Below are 19,742 nucleotides of genomic sequence, written 5' to 3'. Positions count from 1 at the left end.
GCAGCACTGGTGTCGTTGTCTGGCGAGCCGACAAGAAGGTTGTAAGTGTTCTTAGTGGAGAACGGGAGGGGTGAGGTACCTTTCATCGGCGGCATCATTAGGCTGGAAATCCTGCAACATGGACAAAACAACAACAAGCTCTACAGTGGCAGCATTAGTAAGATGATTTCACAGGTTAGCTAGCAAACCATTCTACATAATGAGCGAGACCGAGGCCGTGGGGTTTGTAGTGTGCGAAAAGAGGTGGGGAAAGGCTATGTAAAGTGGTTGGTGGTGGATCCAAGTGTCAAGCCAGAAAAAGGTCCCCTGGCCATTATTAGTGAAAACGAAGGAGATTTTTTGGAGAGCAGGGAGCTAGTGGTTTACAACCTTCCAGATTAAGGAGGGTTTGGATATGCTATCAGCTATGGCGTTCAAGTATCTATAGTGGTACCATTGAGCCCAAGGCAACTTTGGCAGTTGGAGGAGTTTGAAAGAAAATTTCATTAATAGGCAATTATTTTGAACAAGCAAGTTTTTGATGCCTAGACCACCATAATCTTTTGGTTTGCAAACATTTTTCCAAGCGACAAGACACTTAGCCCTAGTGCAGTTTTTATCGGCCGTCCACTAGAAGGCCCTACGAATAGCATCGAGCTCTTTCAGAATTTTTTTGGGTAGCTGAAAAACAAAAACAAAAATAAATAGGCAGAGAGTCTAGGACCGATGAGATCAGCGTGACTCTAGCCCCTCGTGAGAGCAGGGCGGCTGCTCAGACCGAAAGGAATTTATGGAAGGCCTGAGTGATAGGGTTAAAAACCGTGGAAGGAAGCTTAGTGTGTGAAAGGGGCAGTCCTAGGTACGTTTGTGGGAAGGAGGAGACAAGGCAACCTAGTACTGAGGCAATGTCGTTGGCGAGAGTCGCGGCGGAGTGGAGAGGGACGAAAGTTGTTTTGTGGAAGTTAAGAGCTAGACCTATGGCTAGGGCGAAGTCATCCAAGATTTTTTTTAAGGTATCGGCAACCTCAGAGGAAGCATGCGCAATGATGAGCGTGTCAACTGCGTATTGGAGTACGGTGGCCGGGCGATCGACAAAAAGAGGATGGTGGAAGGATTCGCAATTTTGGGCCTGAAGAATTAGTCGCTGAGAAGGTCGGTAACAATGATGAAGACATACGGGGATATAGGGTCACCCTGACGGAGGCCGTTCTTGTAGGGCAAACCATGTCTTGATATTGCGTCATGCATAGCGAGTGCGATTATTGAAGACGATTCTATAGGATTTAGCCCAAGAATCGGTCACGGGAACATTCTTTGCCTAAGGCATTTTTGTTGCATTTACCTTTGTTTGTTGGTTGAACTCACAAATATATTTACCAAGCGACCAACAAAAAATTGCGAACTCTCAAATCTATTTGATAGTCAATATATCTATATAGACTCGATGCAAAAGAAATGGTGTTATGTCTGGTGTATGGGTGGTGTGGGCATTCTTTTTTGGTGTATTTTACTTCTACTTATGTAAGAGTAATTTGCTCAGAATTAGGCCAGATCTGGCCACCACTCGCAACCCCATGCATAGACATGTAGAAAGGATAGAGAGGCTGCAGCACCACTACACTTGGCAGTCATGCCGTGACACTGCCCTTGTCGATAGTATGTCAGCGTTTCCCCAGGTAGGCTGTGTTTGGTTGAGCTGTAAATTCTAAAAAAGCTGATGTGGAAAAGCTGCTGCAAAAAGAAGCTGAAAAGTTAGGGTACTCCAGTTTTAAAATTTACACTAAGAAAAAGCTACAGATTCTCAAAAACTGCTTCGAACATTTACCTTTTGGTTAGCTTTTAGCTTTTCAAAGCAGAAGACAGAAAAGATGAACCAAACACAGCCGTAGACTAGTTCTTCCACGTGAAGGCATCACCAGGTTCTTGGTCATCAGACTATCAGACCCCATATGATGGGGAGGGGACGGCTTATTTTTTTAAAGCTGCGAAAAGAATTGACCCCTAATGTATAGCAGTCATGTCACCCATGGTCTCATTTCCTTCTCCCACCCCGCAGTGTGTAGAGTGCAGGTGGCTGCGAATTCCAGAATGTTCACCCATGGTCTCATTGCCTACTGCCCACCTTGCATCTTTTACTCCCTACTTCTCTAGCAGTTTTCTGTGCTGGCTCACTGAGTGCTGCTATACCTTTAGTGCATGATGTATACCTCAGATAGGTACCATCTACTTCGATGCTACATCGGTAGATTGCCTGTAGAAATTCTCGCGACGGTGAGGTATAACCTAGCTGCGGGAATCGTCGCGCTTACAATCTGCACCGTCTTTGTTGTGTTGTAGTAGGTGAGAGTGATCGTCACCCAGCTCTTCATATTGTTCCTATGTGTGATCGTTCATGACAATATTTTTAGTTGCGCAGTATGGGCCTCTTCAAAATCATATAACAATAATCATTTTAAAACATAGGGAGTATTTAGGAATATAGGATGCGATTAGACACCTAAGTTTTACAAATTCTGAATTTGATTATCTAAGAAGCCCTTAAATAATTAAATTCATTAAATTGCGAACACAATAATTCCCGTTGGATGCAACCGAGACATATTTGAGCACTTCAAGATAATTATGATGTCAATATCAATAATAAAAGATCTCCATATTGTTGTACAAACAACTTCCATAAGAGGAAAGGTTGAAAACCAAAATGCGAGAATACAATAAAATGAAAGAATAAATACACCAAGAGGGAAAAACAAATTTAGAAACAACATTACAAGAGGTAAACAAAATAAACATCAATGGACATACGAATAAATCGTGAGCTTATTCTCAATCTCAAGCGTTAAAACCATGTGATGGCGTGAATGGGTCAATAGGTTTAGTGCGAGTTGACGACGCGACATTTCCTTCTGATCTCACCATTGACATTGGTCTTGACGTCGATAGCGCCCATCCTTACCATCGCTGCCTTGAACTTCTCCTCCCACACACCGTTGTCCTTGGCATTAGCACGCACCGCTGCACTTGTATCATTTGCTTTCATGAGCGCGGCATCTGAATCAAAGAGCACCTCGTGGCTAAGCACATTCTTGTAGTACTTGTTATCGACCTTGTTAGGTGTCTTGATGTCCTGCACCACCGTGTTGTCACTTCCTGTGTCTGACTTGCATTGCTCCCGAAGAGAGCTCATTAGCGTGGGGTCCATGTCGGAGGTTCTTGGGTTGAGGCGGTCGGAGAAGGATGAGTTGAAGGACGAGCAATGGGAGATTCCGATGGTGTGTGCACCAGAGAGGGTGACCATCTCGTCGGCAGTCAGCCCCTTAGAGGCGAAGTTGGCCTTGAGCTGGTCTACAGTGGCGAAGGGTGGTGGCAAGTTGGGGAGTGTCTCATTACTGAAGGAAACAAGTCCATCGTAACGGCCAGCTGGCATGTCGAAGTAGACCTTCTTGTTGCTGAGGAAGTAGGTGGCATCACGCCCAGCGAAAGCCACAACATCAGCGCATGAGACGACGTCGCTCCCACACTCCTTCTCGATTCTGTCCTTGGCGGCATCGATCACCTCGAAGCCACGCAAGCTCAGGTTCGGGATGCCAAACTTCTCTGTTGGGCTATTGGGGTCCACTTGATCGAGAAGCACGGAGGCATCACAACCCTACAAATAAACCGTTAGACGCCACACGCACATAAGCCTACATATATTTCATGACACAATAAACATTTATATGTGTGAAGGTTCTAGTGTCAAAAAATCTTACCCTGACGAAGCAATCGTGGAAGAAGAGACGGATGAGTCCAGCCATGATACCGGCATTGGCGTCGCTCACAACTTTCCTCACGATGTCTTCAGCACGAGGACATGACTTCTTGTAGTAGCCGACCGCGAGTCCTTTGGTAGGTGGGCTAGGGGTGGGCGGTGGTGGGCTAGGGGTGGTCGGAGTGTATGGCGGCGGAGGACTTGGGGTAGCTGGGGTGGGTGGTGGAGGACTAGGCGTGCTTGGGGTGTATGGCGGTGGAGGACTTGGGGTAGCTGGGGTGGGCGGTGGAGGGCTAGGTGTGCTCGGGGTGTATGGCGGTGGTGGACTAGGTGTTGCATGTGTGGGCGGCGGAGGACTAGGTGTGCTAGGGGCGTATGGCGGCGGAGGGCTACCTGTGGACGGGACCGGGTTGGGATACCCGTAGCCTGCTTGGCAGGTACGCGCCGTGCAGGCGAGCAGGGCGATGAGAGTCAGGACGGCGGCGAGCTTGGCCATGGTGGTCGCTAGCTCGGGGGGCTGATCCTAGTGCTTGTCGTGATCAGCTCAGCTTGGGTGATGACTGATGAGAAGACACGCTGCTCTGCCTGCCTATTTGTAGCTTGCTAGCTCGCTCCAAGGGGGAGAGCCTGTGCTCGGGATGACAATCGTGCGAGAATGTTTCCGGAAGAGGCAAGTGGGAAGCCAACGTGGGGAGCACAATGGAGGTACAGCTCAAGCAGTTGACATTGCTGCCGAGATGTTAGTTGAGCAGCCGCTGTGCTCTAGCACATTAGACTGGGCGACAAGGCGATGAGTAATCGGGGAATGTTTTGTTATTGCATCGTGTACTGCGCGGGTGATTATTGGAGCGAATTAGATAAGTGCTAACAGTATTTGGGAAACTGCCGACCGACTGCACGCACACGTTTTCCTAGATGATCACGTACACTTTGGATCAGTGGTGAACTGCTGCCACGGATGGGCTGCAACTAATTAACACCCGCCCGGAATGTCAAAGCTCAACTACTAATCACGTTGCCAACTAACAGATTAACAGTTAACAGCTAGCTTGTTCAAGCAGTTGGCAACTTGACATTATACCGGATAGCTAGCTGCTGCTGCTCCGGCACATCGTCCATTGTACCGGACGAGAAGCTCAACTGGGAAATGAGCATGAGATGCTTTGACATTGCGTCGTGTACTACTGCTAGGGTGATCATTGGAGAGGATTAGCACGTCGTTGGATATTTCGCTGGTCGTGTAGCGCTAACTGCGGAGTGATTGATCTGCGTTACACAACTCTTATATATAACTCTGAAATTAAATGGCAGTCAACTTTGATGATGTCTGGACTTGATCGTAGTACAGTCAGTTGTAGTGCTAAACTGCTAATGGTGTGTCTGTATCCTACCGTGTGGACACGTTTGAGTGTAGATTTCTTCCACGGGAAGAGGCAGAAAGAATTTTTTGAAAGTGCTTATGATTCTCCTTTTGAAAGTGCAGAGGCAGAAAGAATTTTGCATGACATTCTGTTCGCACACAAACATGTCACCGTGTACCCTCAACACGGGGGATGATGCACCGCAGCTCACGTCGAAAGAGACCTGACCGAAAGTGCAGTACGCAAGTAATCCGGTGGACGCTTTTGTAGACCCGAAACCCCACACGTCCCGGAGGAATCTCGTCACGACGTGCGGCGTACCTCATGGATTTGAGGCCCTCCAATCTTGAAGAACGACGAAGGACGAGAAAAAGATACAACACTAGTAGAAAATGAGGCTTTCGGCCGCATCCCCAAATCACATTAGCCCCGGGTCGAAATAAAACCGCGATCAATGCCAGGCATTGGTTCCGATTCGAGCTGTCAGGGCCTCGCGGGGCAACAGTCCCGGTTCGGTTCGACGCATTAGTCCCGGTTTGTGCCAAAAACCGGAACTAAAGATCCAGCGACTAACACGTGGCGTGTCGCGGAGCATTAGTCCCGGTTGGGAGATGGAACCAGGACTTAAGAGATGCCTATATATACCTACCCACCCTCTTCTCTGTTTTTGGCTGTGTGAGGTGTGCATGCCATCCTCTTGACACCCTTCTATGCCATGCACATGCGGTGTTCGATGAAATGCCCGAGCCACACTTAAGCTTTCTCCTCTCCAAGCTCGATGTAATGCCCCAGAAGTGTAACTTGCCATATTTGGAACTTTTTGTATGTGGGTCCATCTTATCATTGCCATGAGAGCTCAATGCATGTGTTATTTCATGTGATGTCACCTTGTCATGTTTCCTTTTGCATGCATGCATCTATTTCTTTCTTGTCTTTTGTGTTTGTTGCTTGTGAGTCCTTGTGATGTAGAGTATGTCATGTGATGATGTGTGGTTTATGTGAAGTGTGTGGAGTGGTGTAATTGTTAGTAGGAAGCTATGTGGATTCCAACTAGATTTAAAACTTCTTCCTCTCTTTTATCTCAAAGCCAAGATTCTTTTGCTCCTTCTCTATTTCAAAAGTGCCCATGTTTTAGTATGTTTTGTGGTGGATGTGATGATATGCATTTAGTGTTTTGAGGCTGTGTTATAGTGGTGCAAATAATCACAAAACAGATCCATTAATTCTGTTTTGTAAATATTTAGTTGCTCCAAATATTCCTTTTATATTTTATTCAAATATGTCATAATTCCTTATGACCAGGGGTATTTTCTGCTTTATTTTTAGCATCTCAGTTTAGCCTGTGTTTTTATTTGGTTGTTTGTGTTGGTTTTAAATAAGAAACCCCAGTGGGTTTCTTTTCCTTTACCTATCGCCAACTTGGGCCTCTCTTTCTCTCCCGAGGCCCATTTCTTCTCTCTGTTCCCCAGCGAGAGCCCACCTAGCACGTCCGTCCCCTTCCTCGTGACGTCGTTGTCCTTGTGCACACTTTCCGTCAGAACTTCAGAGAGAGACCGAGAGAGTTTGACGCCGTCCGTCCCATCCGCGGCTCATATAGCCTCGGCGTGCGTGGCTAGTAGCCTAGGGTTCCGCGTCCCCCCTAGCGTTGCCACCTCTCCCCATCTCCTTCTTCCTCCCCAGGTAAGCTCTCTGTAGATCAGGTAGCAGAGAGAGAGCGGGCCAATAGCTCCTGTGCAACGTCTTTCCTGCGAATTGGATGGAATGGGACGTCGTTCGATGAAATAGCTCTCGTGCGACGGTTTGCAGGAAGAAAATAGCTCACGGCCACACATGCGATAAAACCTTAGTCAACTAGTCCAATTTGCGTTAAGTCATGTCTTACCTAATTTGGGCCCAAATTAATTAGCACCGCATCTCGTGAAACTGCCCGACTAGAGCTGTCCGAAACTGCCCGACATCTTCAGCTCCGGCGGCGACTACGGCGGAGGAGCCCTCTTTCTCGGCATAGCGCCCTTTCGGCGGCGGCGGCCATGGTGGTGAGTGAATTCAATACTCTAGTCCCAATCCCCTCCGCCTTGTAGATCTGAGCTCTCTGTTTTGCTTGGTGAAATCGATAGAAGGTGAGAGGGGGCGGCGCGGTGAGAGGAGCCCGTGGTCAGGTCGAGAAGAAGCCGCCAGATTCAGCTTCGAACAGGTAATGCGCCTCCCTTCCCGCCCATTTTGTGAGTGCGATTGAAGGCAATCTTTGCTCTGTCTGACGCTGCCCGCCCGTCTATAACAGAGGGGCAGGGAATGCTGCTCCTGAAACATTTGAATTTGCAATCAATTTCTTTCCATCGACGGCAAAATTAGTTGATGGTAGCATTGAGAACATCCAGAGAGACATAATTGCGAAATGGGAGGTTGATTGTGCAGAAATTGATCCCATTGAGATAGAGTCGATGGAAGAGAAGGCAGTGAGGAAATTGGTGGAGAAAATTGGGGAAACTGTGCTTTGGGGTCCAGAGTAACAGGTTTCACTATTGCGGTATGATGATTTCAAAGAGAGTATGTCAGAATTGAAGATGGTGAAGATATTGTTGTTGAAATCGATAGGCAAGAGGGCTGGGCAAGCCTCAGGGCTGAATTTTTTGCTGAGCTCGTTGATCTGAATATTGACTCGAAGGTAGGTTATGTGCCGTCACACTTGGCTATGCAGAAGGCAGATGATGATTGGGCTTCGCAGAGGCATATCGTTCCCATTATGACGGATCTAACAGTAATAGCTGATGGAGCTAATGCACATGCAGAAGAGGGAAATGTTAATGTTGTTGATTGGAATGCAGTTGAGTTGGAGGAGCCTACTGATTTGGTCATTCCACCAATTGCTGATACTGAGATGGCCAAACTATTTGGCATTCCAGTGGATGACAGAGATGAGGAGGAGAGGGATGAAGCTAATACAAGTGATAATGATGACAGATAATTGAGTGATGTAGATGAACAGTTGATGGAAGATGCTGCAGATGATGTAGATGATGCACATGATGAAGAGCTAGTGCATGTGTATGACAAGGAAAACCCTGTCATTCGAGTGGGGAAGTTGTGGCCAAACATGGATGAGTTCAGGTTGTCTTTCAAGACTTATGCAGTCAGACATCAGTTTGATGCCAAGACAGTTTGGACTGATAGAAAGAAGTTTTATGCTAAGTGCAGAGGTTTTGATGGTAGTGGTAGGAGGGCTTGCAAGTGGTACATATCTGCTAGACTGCAGCCTGATGGAAGTACTGTCAGGGTTAACCAAATCCCTAATAAACATACTTGTCTCACAAGTTCACAGAAAAAAATCAAGCATGACATCACAAATTTGGGTTGCAGAAAAGATAACTCCAATTTTGGCCAAAACACCCAGCACTACTGCAAAAAGACTCCAAGTAGACTTGGAAAAGTTGTACCCCATTAAACTACATTATACCACAGTGGGAAGGCTAAACAAAGGGCAATGAAGAATTTGTATGGTGATTGGGCAAACACATTTAGGCTGCTTTTCAATTTCAAAGCAGAGGTGGAGAAAAGGTCACCTGGCAGTGTTGTCGAGATAGATACTGAGGTATCAGAGGATGGCAAGGTTTATTTCTCCAAAATTTTTATGGCTTTAAAGCCTTGCATCGATGGCTTCAAAGCAGGATGTCGTCCATATTTGAGCATAGACTCATCATTTTTGACAGGCAAGTGGAATGGTCAGTTGGCAGCATGTAATGCTCTAGATGGACATAACTGGATGTTTCCAGTTGCTATTGGCTTGTTTCAGTCAGAGACAGAGGCTTCGTGGACATGGTTCATGATGCAGTTGAAAAGATGCTTAGGGCCAGTGTCACCTTTGGCAATACACACAGATGCATGCAAAGGTCTAGAAAATGCAGTTAAAAATGTGTTCCCACATGCTGAGCAAAGGGAGTGCTTCGGCCATTTGTGGATGAATTTGATCAAAAAATTCAGAGGAGATGAATTTGGGAGAATGTGGCCAGCAGCAAGATCTTACACTAAACAGACACATTCATATCATCTTAGTAAGGTAATGGCAACATGTGAGGAGTTTGGTACATGGTTGAACACCTACCATTCTTTATTATGGTACAGGTCAGGATTCAACACTGCCATCAAGTGTGACCATATCAACAACAATTTGGCAGAAAGTTTCAACAACAAGGTGAAGCAGCTAAAAGATTTGCCTGTGCATGACATGGTTGATCAAATCAGGATCATGCTCATGCGACTGTGGGAATTGAGAAAAAAGATTGCTGATTGTCTGCAAGGTGATAAACTTCCAGCAGTGGTGCAACAGGTGGTCAACAGAAGCAGAGGTCTTACACATTTGTCTGTTGAAAAATCATCACTGTGGGGTGCTGAAGTTAGAGATAACAAGACTGGAAGGAGGCATGTTGTTAACACTGAATTGCATGATTGCAGTTGCCTCGAATGGCAGGCCACTGGTAAACCATGTGATCATGTCATTCTATTCTTAGCCGGCCAACCAAAAATAAATATGCATCCATATCTGCATGAGTATTATTCGGTTGCAAAATTCAGAGCTGCATATGCAACTCCAATTCCACCTCTTACAGATCAGGAACAGTGGCCAGAAGTGCCGCTTGAATATTCCATGTGTCCTCCTCTAACAAAAAGAAAGGCAGGCAGACCTAAACAGAGTAGATTCAAAGCATGGTTTGAAAAAGGTGGGAGTAGTAAGAAGGGCAAGAAGGAGAAGACAGATGCAAAGCCAAAAAGGGCTCAAAAGGGTAACAAAAACAGATGCAAAAGGTGCCAAATACTTGGGCACAGAGAGGGATCCAGACTATGCATTTTCTCTCCTCCTAATCCGAGAAAGTATGTGCTTGTTTATCTGTGTTTGTTCATATTCTGATTTTGTTTAAATTATAAATATGTGACATGCTTTGTTGTTTTCAGGAGGAAGCTTCCAAGTCAGCCTATTGTTGTCGAACAGTGTTGGCCAACAAAAAGAGCAAGAGTGAGTGGCAGCAGAAGGCAAACAAGTCAGTGGATGGAACAGTTTGGTGCTGCAAGTGTCGAAACTAAAGCTGTGCACACTTTCGAAACTGAAGTTGTGCACACTGTCGAAACTGAAACTGAAGCTGTGCACACTGTCGAAACTGAAGTTGTGCACACTGTCGAAACTGAAACTGAAGCTGTGCACACTGTCGAAATTGTCGAAACTGAAGCTGATATCGAGTTTCATGAGGCGATAGCATCGAGTCCAGTGAAGAAAACCAAGATGATAAGTGAACTTGTGTGTGCAGTACAACCAAAAACAAGAAATGCCAAGGCGAAGAAGGGTACACGGCGTGGTCGGAAGAGATAGAACTGTTGATCATTTGAAATTTATGGCATGTAATAAAATTTGTTGGGCACTATGTACCCACATGTTTCCATCAAACTTGTTTGATTATTATTGTTTTCAAAATGAATTTGAAATTTGATGAAAAATAAAAATTTCGGTTTAAATTCAAATTTGGAGTAAGTTGAACTTTTGACTCGGGTATGATATTTCAATGCTACCACAACAACTCAAATATGGTTGTTATGTCATCATTCTGAGCTCTTTTGTTAAGTTAGAGCCATGGTCATGAAAAATGTGTGACAAACGACCTCATAAGGTAGGGTAAACGTCATCTTCTTAAAGGCATTTTCCTGCAAATGTATATAAACCATGTTCATATATATATTAGGTTGCTATGCAACATAATAGGACCATGGGCACAAGTTTTGATTTTTTTTTATTTTTTTTGAATTATTTGTGCTCATTTGAAAAAGAGTCAACTTTTTCACAAAAACGTTGACCGACTCAAAATCAAAGTTTATATTTTTGTTTGCTAAGTATGTGATGTAAAATGACAATGTGTGCTGGTTTTATATTTTTTTGATTTTTTTTGAATTACTTATGCTCTACCCTAGATCATTCCATCAATAACATGAATTGTGTGAATCTTTTTCATTTAAACATGGATATAACATGAATCAATTTTTTTATAGCAACGTAGTTGCATCAGTAGACAGTGGGAGAAAGTTTCATATTTTTTTGATTTTTTTTGAATTTTTTGTGCTCAACCCTAGCCCACTGCAACCCTAAACCCCGAAAACCCCATCCTAAACCCCTCCATAGTACATTGTACATTGTAACAAAATCTCATCTTCTTAAAGGCATTTTACTGCAATTGTATATATACCATGTTTATATTTTTTTTTGATTGCTATGCAACATAAAAGGACTATGGGCACAAGTTTTGAATTTTTTTGATTTTTTTTTTGAATTATTTGTGCTCATTTGAAAAACAGTCAACTTTTTCACAAAAACGTTGACCGACTCAAAATCAAAGTTTATATTTTTGTTTGCTAAGTATGTGATGTAAAATGACAATGTGTGCTGGTTTTATATTTTTTTGATTTTTTTTGAATTAATTATGTTCAACCCTAGCTCATTTCGTCGATATCGTGAATGTGTGAATTTTGGTTTTAAACTTTGCATATAAGAGGTTTCCATTTTTTTATAGCAACTCAGTTGAATAAGTACACAATGTGCGCTGGTTTTGTATTTTTTTAATTGTTTTTGAATTACTTATGCTCTACCCTAGATCATTCCATCAATAACATGAATTGTGTGAATCTTTTTCATTTAAACACGGATATAACATGAATCAATTTTTTATAGCAACGTAGTTGCATCAGTAGACAGTGGGAGAAAGTTTCAATTTTTTTTGTTTTTTTTTGAATTTTTTGTGCTCAACCCTAGCTCACTGCAACCCTAAACCCCATAACCCCGGAAACCCCATCCGAAACCCCGCCATGTTTATAGCCGTCGATCGTTGCTGAGTCAGCGGTTGGATCTGACCCAGTGATCCGCGTGTGCTGATTGGCTGGCAAGCGGGGATTTGGATCGAGGTCCCAGGTGAGGGCCTGTCCGTTGGATCTAGTCAGTTCGGTGAAGATCCGACGCTTGGAAATGAATCGGTGCATGGATGTGGCGTACGCGCCTCTGACTTCGTGTGCTTCTTTGTTGCATGACGGGCCCCGTTGCATGACACGCGCCCGTTTTTCTGCGTGCATGCACGCGTCGCATCAGAGCCATTAGCAGTGCAGTCTGAATGGGCTCGACACGGTGCACCGGCGAAAGTTTGAACGGCGGGCGTGCTCGACGCAGTGTGTGAATCGGCGACGCATCCTCTCATCCAATAGGCAAACGCAAATGGGCGGCATCCATTAATTGCTGCAACTGAATCGACGAACCGCAACCGTGCTATTTAACCCTCCTCTGCCCCCGCACCGTGCACATCTTCATCTTCCTCCTTGCCCTCCTCACATCCAAGCAACCGCAAGCCCCGGCATGGAGTTCCACGGCCCGACGTTCCTAGCGCCCGGCACCAGGCCGGAAAGGATGTACCCCGCTGGGGTCATCGTGGAGAACGAGCTCCGGGTCTGGGCCATGTCGCGCTGGCGGGGTGGACGGGAGTTCGCGGGGCTCTTCTTTCGCGCCCTCTATCGCCACCTCCCTGTGGGAACTCCGCAGATGTTCACCATCGATGAGTCTCGCATGTGAGGAACGGGCATGATCGTGCGCTTCCGCAACCCCTACGACGCCTATCACCTCCTCGGCCGTGTGTGGTTTGGCGGGTGCGAGTTCATCTCCTTCACCACCTACAACATCTTCACCGACCTCGAAAGCATCTGGCCCAACGAGCACGCCATTCACACCCTCCCCTACAACCTCCCGCCGGCCGACGACGAGTTGTGAAGACGCGCGCCCGTCGCCCTTCCATGCCGGGTTTATCTTAGTTTAATCTTTCTATCGCATCTGTAATGTTGAACACTATGTTATCTGTAAGTTTATTGTAATCGCCCGTACTATTGTGCCCTACGTACATTTATGTGATGCCCGTGTTTATATCGGGCCCGTTTATATCTTATCTATGTCGTGCACATCTATGTGTTTATTTGGGGCTATACTGTAAGTTTATATATTTATCAGTGACCGTGACGCAGTGCATCAGGTATTGGGCTCATCCTTTCTTCTCACCATTCATGGTTCTGTGTTTATTTTGTCACCATTCACCAGGAACTAATATATCGTTTGTTTGACCCAGGAGCAGCAGGGCCCGGAGCAGCAAGGTAGCAATGGAGGGGGGACAATGGAGCGCAGCCACAGCGACAAGGGGCTCCGGTTTGGCAGCCAGAACCTGTTCCAGCCGGTCCCGTTCCAGCCAGAACATGCGATTCTGCAGAAAATAACGGGCACAGCGAGCAGTAAGGGCCAGAAAAGAAGCAACAGAACCTGTTCCAGCCACTGTTCCACGCATCACAGACGTTCCTCAAGTGTAATTCCCCGTGTAGTACTTGCTCTGTACATTTTAGAGTTGTATCTTGCAGGCCGCTTAGGCCATGTTTGTAAATGGGCCCGTTTGTAAATAATACAAAGCAGATTAGATGTTAAGATAAATGAACTTGGATTGTTGTATATAATCCGTCATTTTTATTTCCTATTGAAAATCATACATGACCAGTCAAATAATTTTGGGCCTCGTTATTCCTATTGTAATCAGTAGTACCTTTTGTAAATTACACCTTTGGGCCTGGTTATAATCCGTCGTTTTTATTTTGGGCCCAACATCTATTCGCCAGCCCACGGATAATTGTTTTGTACTCAAACTGAACTTTCTTTGGTCTCGCACTCGGCAGCCCAATTTTGTTTTTTTACTGCTAACTGAATTTGGGTGTGTACTCTGTTAACTGAAGAACAAAAAACAGAGGAAACACAACATGAAAACTACATAATTTCGTTTCCAAACTGCTAATTCATTTAAGATACATGAACTTGTCATGGCGCACAGATCACATCGTCTACACTGGACAGACCTAAATGCCCCCTCTAATGACGATGAATAGCAAGTAAAACATAAACAGAGCAATGACACAGCAATAAAAAACACTGCCATGATATTTGCTTGCTTCTGCAAATCGATCATCTCCCTTTGATTTTTCTTTATCTTCTTCAGTTCATCGGTCAGTTCAGACTCCAAGTACCTCGCCATCGGACAACTCTTCCCGCCCCTCTGTCCGAGCTCCCCCAATTCTCCATGTGCGGCACCCCACCCAAATTGAGCTCCCAGGTTGCGGCCACGCTAGAATCAATGTAGCCCTCAGATTTAATCATGTGAACATATTCATCAATCCACTCGAAATGTGTGCATTTCTTCAGGATCTGCAAACCACAAAATGAACCCTAAATCTCAAATTCGAGGACAAAAAACAAAATATGGAGAAATCAAAGCAAACAATAGCGAAAGAACGGGCTTAGAACCGAGATCTAACCTTGCCATCCCGTCCTGCCATTGGTTTTCTCAAGCATTTCACAAACTCCCGCCCAAGATTGCCATTCTCATCAGTCTTAGTCACCAACCGTTTGAGAGGCTCTGGGCGTGGGCAGTTAGGGCACCTTGTGAGCATCACTGGACCATACTGACGCCAGTTTGATTGCGTGGCCGAGGAGGTGGACATCTGCACTAGGTCGCCGGAGACCCGAGGAAGAAGAAGAATGGGGAAAGGGGAAAGCAATGGGCGGCGGCGGACGGACGGGCAACGGGCGGAATCGCTTCTAGCCGCGACGAGGTAGGTCCCGCGCTTACGTGGATACGTTGTGGGTCCAACCCATAACAGCTAATGAGGATATCACTTCAGCTTAAGGGCCATGTCGCACAGGAGCTATTGACTCGCTCAAAACTGTCGCACGAGAGCTATTTCATCGAACAACGTCCCATTCCATCCAATTCGCAGGAAAGACGTCGCACATGAGCTATTGGCCCGAGAGAGAGCAGTAGGCGTCGCCATCGTCATCCGCGCATCCCTCTCCTCCGGCGTCGGCCCGCATGTCCGGGGGCTCGGGGAAGGCCTCCGCGTTCCATTCCCGTCATCGGTGAGGCTGGGGAGCGACCACACCGACGGGCAGCTCCTCCTCTGTGGCGTGTTCCCGGCGGCCGTGTTCCCCCTGCTTCGGTTCTGCATCCAGTCTTCATCAGGCTTCTTCAGATCTTCTTCAGGCTTCTTCCCCGATCAGCGTCCTCTTCTCCTTTCTCTAGGTGAGCCTAGATCCTCCTCCCTTCCCCCTCGGTAGATGCGGCGTAGGGCTCGTGGTCGTGCCTCTTTGTTCGGAGAAGAGCACGAAGTGCAGGTGCTGTTGTGTGTGGTTGTTCTTTGTGTGGTGGTGTGCTCGGCTCGTCGGTGCTCAGGGGCTTCCCACAGAGCAGTAGAGGTAGTCGTAGGTGTTTCCTCTGGCGTAGCAGTAGAAGTAGAAGGCGCTCCGGTGATCGACGCTGCTGTCGTCCCTCTGTTCAGAGCAGAGCAGGGCGATCTATGCTCAAGTGTAGGTTACCTTGATAATTCCCTCGGTACTGTCAAGTCCTTGTTCGTAGCCCAATGGTTTGCAGTGTGGTTGTAGATGCAGGAGGCCATGGGTTCGAGTCCCCGTGGCGCCACCCCTTTTTGTGAATTGTTTCAACACAGTAGCTGCAGGGAAACAGCTTACCTTGCAAGCCTCCCCTGTTCTGTCGAGCAGAGAAGCAGTAGCATAGTGGTGTTAGCTGTTGTTGGAGACCAGGTGGTCTAGGGTTCGAATGCCTTCCCCATCCTTTTATTTCTTTTACTGTTTTGCATATGTGTGCTTGTATAGTTGGTGCAGCTGCTTGGTTACCATGTGAGGTATTTTTTTTACTCCTCACAACCAGCATGATGCCTAGTTATTCTTATTGCTAGTATGGTAGTGAAGTTGGTGTAGGCTTTGTGTGCATGAGTGTGTATTAGGTGTGTTTAGCACTAGAGTGATGCACGTGTATGTGTTATTCTTATGCTTGGAGTTGAGCTCATGCCCTAGTGTGTGCAAGAGTGTGTGTGTGTGGGGGGGTCCCCCCCCCACATACTTTGTGGTTATTTGTGCTTATGATTATGACTACTTGTGTTGCAAATCCTATGCATGTTTACTTGTGTGGTGCAAGCACCCAAGGGTGGTGTATATGCACATCTCCATGTGCATGTGATTGTGAGTTTTACTTATGATTGTGCTTGTGTGTGTGTGTGTGTCACACACATGCCCAAGCATGATGTGCCTTGATGAGCACATGAGCAAGCTAGTATGTGTGGGTGTAGGATGCATGTTATGTAGTGTATGTATGTGAGTGGTATATGCTTGATGATGGTGTGTGTGAATGGTGATGTGCTATGGTACACATACATGAGGTCTAAACCCTCATGTCACCATTGGATTTGTGAGAGTGTGCAAGTGCATGTGTAGGTGGTGTTCTAGAGAGAAGCACATGTGATGATGCACTATTCACCTCTATGTGATTCCATGTATAGTTTCTTCTTAGCTTTGGGTTCGAATGCCTTCCCCATCCTTTTATTTCTTTTACTGTTTTGCATATGTGTGCTTGTATAGTTGGTGCAGCTGCTTGGTTACCATGTGAGGTATTTTTTTTACTCCTCACAACCAGCATGATGCCTAGTTATTCTTATTGCTAGTATGGTAGTGAAGTTGATGTAGGCTTTGTGTGCATGAGTGTGTATTAGGTGTGTTTAGCACTAGAGTGATGCACGTGTATGTGTTATTCTTATGCTTGGAGTTGAGCTCATGCCCTAGTGTGTGCAAGAGTGTGCGTGTGTGTGTGTGGGTTGCCCCCCACATACTTTGTGGTTATTTGTGCTTATGATTATGACTACTTGTGTTGCAACTCCTATGCATGTTTACTTGTGTGGTGCAAGCACCCAAGGGTGGTGTATATGCACATCTCCATGTGCATGTGATTGTGAGTTTTACTTATGATTGTGCTTGTGTGTGTGTGTGTGTGTCACACACATGCCCAAGCATGATGTGCCTTGATGAGCACATGAGCAAGCTAGTATGTGTGGGTGTAGGATGCATGTTATGTAGTGTATGTATGTGAGTGGTATATGCTTGATGATGGTGTGTGTGAATGGTGATGTGCTATGGTACACATACATGAGGTCTAAACCCTCATGTCACCATTGGATTTGTGAGAGTGTGCAAGTGCATGTGTAGGTGGTGTTCTAGAGAGAAGCACATGTGATGATGCACTATTCACCTCTATGTGATTCCATGTATAGTTTCTTCTTAGCTTTGTGTTCTTTTGTTCTATGCAAGTGCCTATGTATTATATATGTTTTTGGTATAGAATCATCCCAGGAATCCGTTGGTGGAATCCGTTTTGCCTTTGGAACACTTTCTGGGAATGTCATATTTCTGTTTTGATCAATGTTTGGAGCTTGGTTCCATGAGATGTGGTGAGCCCAAGAGGTTGTTTCCTTATTGTGGCAGTAGAGGGTGACCCCCTCTATAGCATGTTGGTTTTTCTTCATGCTTAGGAGTTCATATGTGCAAGTGGTGCTTAGTCAAAGTAGGCATGTGGCTGAAAAATCCAGTTTAGTGAAAATCTGTGATTTTCACTAAGTCTGAGAATCTGCTTATATTTTCTTCTCCTCTTGTTGTGCTTGTAGAAGTCCATGTGTTGGGAACCATCCTTTGCTATCATCTGGAAAGTTGTAGCTTTTGTGTTTGTCTAGACCTTTGTCAATTTTCATTCCATTTGGATTCCTGTAGCTATTGTTTTGGGTGCTGTTAAAGTGCTTCAGAGCATAAACAGTTACTGAGAATTTGAAATTTTCACTAAGTCCCTGAAAACTGATATTTTTGTCCAAGTTAGAAGCTGTAGAACTTTCTGTGTGAAACTCCTTTGTATTATCTTTTTGCTTCTGCTTGTATAGCTTTTGAATAGCTTCTGCCACATATCCTATTTGGCATATTTCGGTGGTTGTAGGTGCTTTGAATGTAGCCCTCAAACTGCTATGATGTTGTTTATGGTAGATTGTATAGTTTTGATGTTTTGATGCTTGTGAGTGCATATTTGATGGTGTGGTGATATTCCTTGCACCACCCCGTCCCTACTTGTTTGTTTTGTGTTTTGGCAACCTGGGAATACCAGAAGTATGCCATAGGAGTGTGTTGTGTTGGATTTGATCCGTAGGACTCCATTTCTTGTTTTGTTGTTTCCGAGTGATCCGTAGCTCAGTTCGTAACGTTCTTTATATGTTTTTGCATCATTTTCGCGTGACGCATCTGTTCATGTCATCCTCATGCATGTCAAGATAGCTTAGAGTGCAGTTCTGTCCAGGAACTTGTATTTTCTTCTCATGCATGTACAAGTAGCTATAATAGAGATACATGTTCATTTTCATCTCATGCATCATGTGTTTGTTGCATCTTGTGGTGCTGTTGTTCATTGGATGCTATTTTTTTATGTTGGGTAGCACCGGGATCGAAGAACGAGTACGTGGATCCGGGAGAGTACGTGCAGGACGAACAAGAGTAGTTCCAAGCTGGGGACATCACAGGCAAGATGATATGACCTTGATTCCATCTCTAGACTTGTTATGCTAGATTCACGTTTCTTCGTCTTATGCTCGCTGCCTACCACTGAAATAATTATCTCCTGATATTGCCATGAAACCCAAACACTTTTCCCCTCCTAGCAAATATTGAATGGCTAAGTAGGCTTGCTCAGCTACTAATGTTAGCGTTGCTAGTTGCAGGTGCATTTGTCTCATGTGGTAACATGAGTTTGATATCATTATGTTAAATCTGTTATTTAATTAATGCACCTATATACTTGGTAAATAACGGAAGGCCTAGCCTTTTGCCGGGTGTATGCTACTGCAACAAAAGACCTTCCAATGGCGCCAGAAACACGTGTTGACGGGAGACCGTTCTTGTCTTGATTCTCCTCAGCAACGGCACCAGGAATCCTTCTGCTACGGCTACGCCTTTAGGGACTTCCTAAGAAAATATGCAAAGGATTTCCCCCGTGGCCTTGGAGTCTTGCGTTGGTGTTCCCTCGAAGCGGAAAGGGTGATGTAGCGCAACGGTGGTAAGTATTTCCCACAGTTTGAGAACCAAGGTATCGATCCAGTGAAGGAGTACAACAAGTACCTGCACAAACACAAAAAGCTTGCTCCCAATGCTACGAAGGGGTTGTCAATCCCTTATAGATTGTTCGCCAAGTGAGAACTGAAAGCAACAAAATTACAAAGCAAAGTAAAAGCGAAAGTGGAAACGATAGGTGTGAATAGACCCGGGGGCCATAGTGTTTACTAGTGGCTTCTCTCATGAAAGCAAGTAGACGTTGGGTGAACAAATTACTGTCGAGCAATTGATAGAACCGCGCAAAGTCGTGACGTCATCTATGGCAATGATTATATCTATAGGCATCACGTCCAAAACAAGTAGACCGATACTTTCTGCATCTACTACTATTACTCCACACGTCGACCGCTATCCAACATGCATCTAGTGTATTAAGTCCAAAAGAACAGAGTAACGCTTTAAGCAAGATGACATGATGTAGATGGACAATCTCATATCTACGACAAAGCCCACCTTGTTACCCTTGATGGCAACTACACGATGTGTGCCTTGCTGCCCCTACTGTCACTGGGAAAGGTAACCACACGGTAAGAACCCAAATCCAAGCACTTCTCCCATTGCAAGAATCATAGATATAGTTGGCCAAACAAAACCCAAGACTCAGAGAGACTTACAA

At 45.4% G+C, this 19,742-nt stretch overlaps 1 protein-coding gene across 2 annotated transcripts; it reads right to left on the bottom strand.

Annotated features, from left to right (window-relative positions):
• Window positions 1-2,689: 2,689 nt before the first annotated feature.
• Window positions 2,690-4,283, bottom strand: LOC123402608 (peroxidase 2-like). Of its 2 annotated transcripts, XM_045096541.1 has the most exons (3): window positions 4,012-4,283; window positions 3,732-3,906; window positions 2,690-3,628 (listed from the first exon to the last, which is right to left on the bottom strand). In XM_045096541.1, exons 1-3 carry the CDS (start codon window positions 4,224-4,226, stop codon window positions 2,855-2,857), a joined length of 1,164 nt encoding a protein of 387 aa, XP_044952476.1. In that variant the 5' UTR covers window positions 4,227-4,283; the 3' UTR covers window positions 2,690-2,854. The 2 variants fall into 2 exon arrangements, with proteins under 2 accessions (XP_044952476.1, XP_044952475.1); XM_045096540.1 differs by having other exon boundaries at window positions 3,732-4,283.
• Window positions 4,284-19,742: the final 15,459 nt, after the last annotated feature.

Source organism: Hordeum vulgare, chromosome 6H (assembly GCF_904849725.1).
Source record: "Hordeum vulgare subsp. vulgare chromosome 6H, MorexV3_pseudomolecules_assembly, whole genome shotgun sequence".
Classification (NCBI taxonomy): domain Eukaryota; kingdom Viridiplantae; phylum Streptophyta; class Magnoliopsida; order Poales; family Poaceae; genus Hordeum; species Hordeum vulgare.
The sequence above is the reverse complement of the archived record's forward strand: the minus strand, read 5'-3'. Positions and strand labels throughout refer to the sequence as shown.

Excerpts from the sequence above, each read along its gene's own strand:
- LOC123402608 (XM_045096540.1), bottom strand. The coding sequence starts at position 4,226 with ATGGCCAAGCTCGCCGCCGTCCTGACTCTCATCGCCCTGCTCGCCTGC. Across the intron at positions 3,629-3,731 it reads TCCACGATTGCTTCGTCAGG|GGTTGTGATGCCTCCGTGCT; the intron begins GTAAGATTTTTT and ends GTTTATTTGTAG.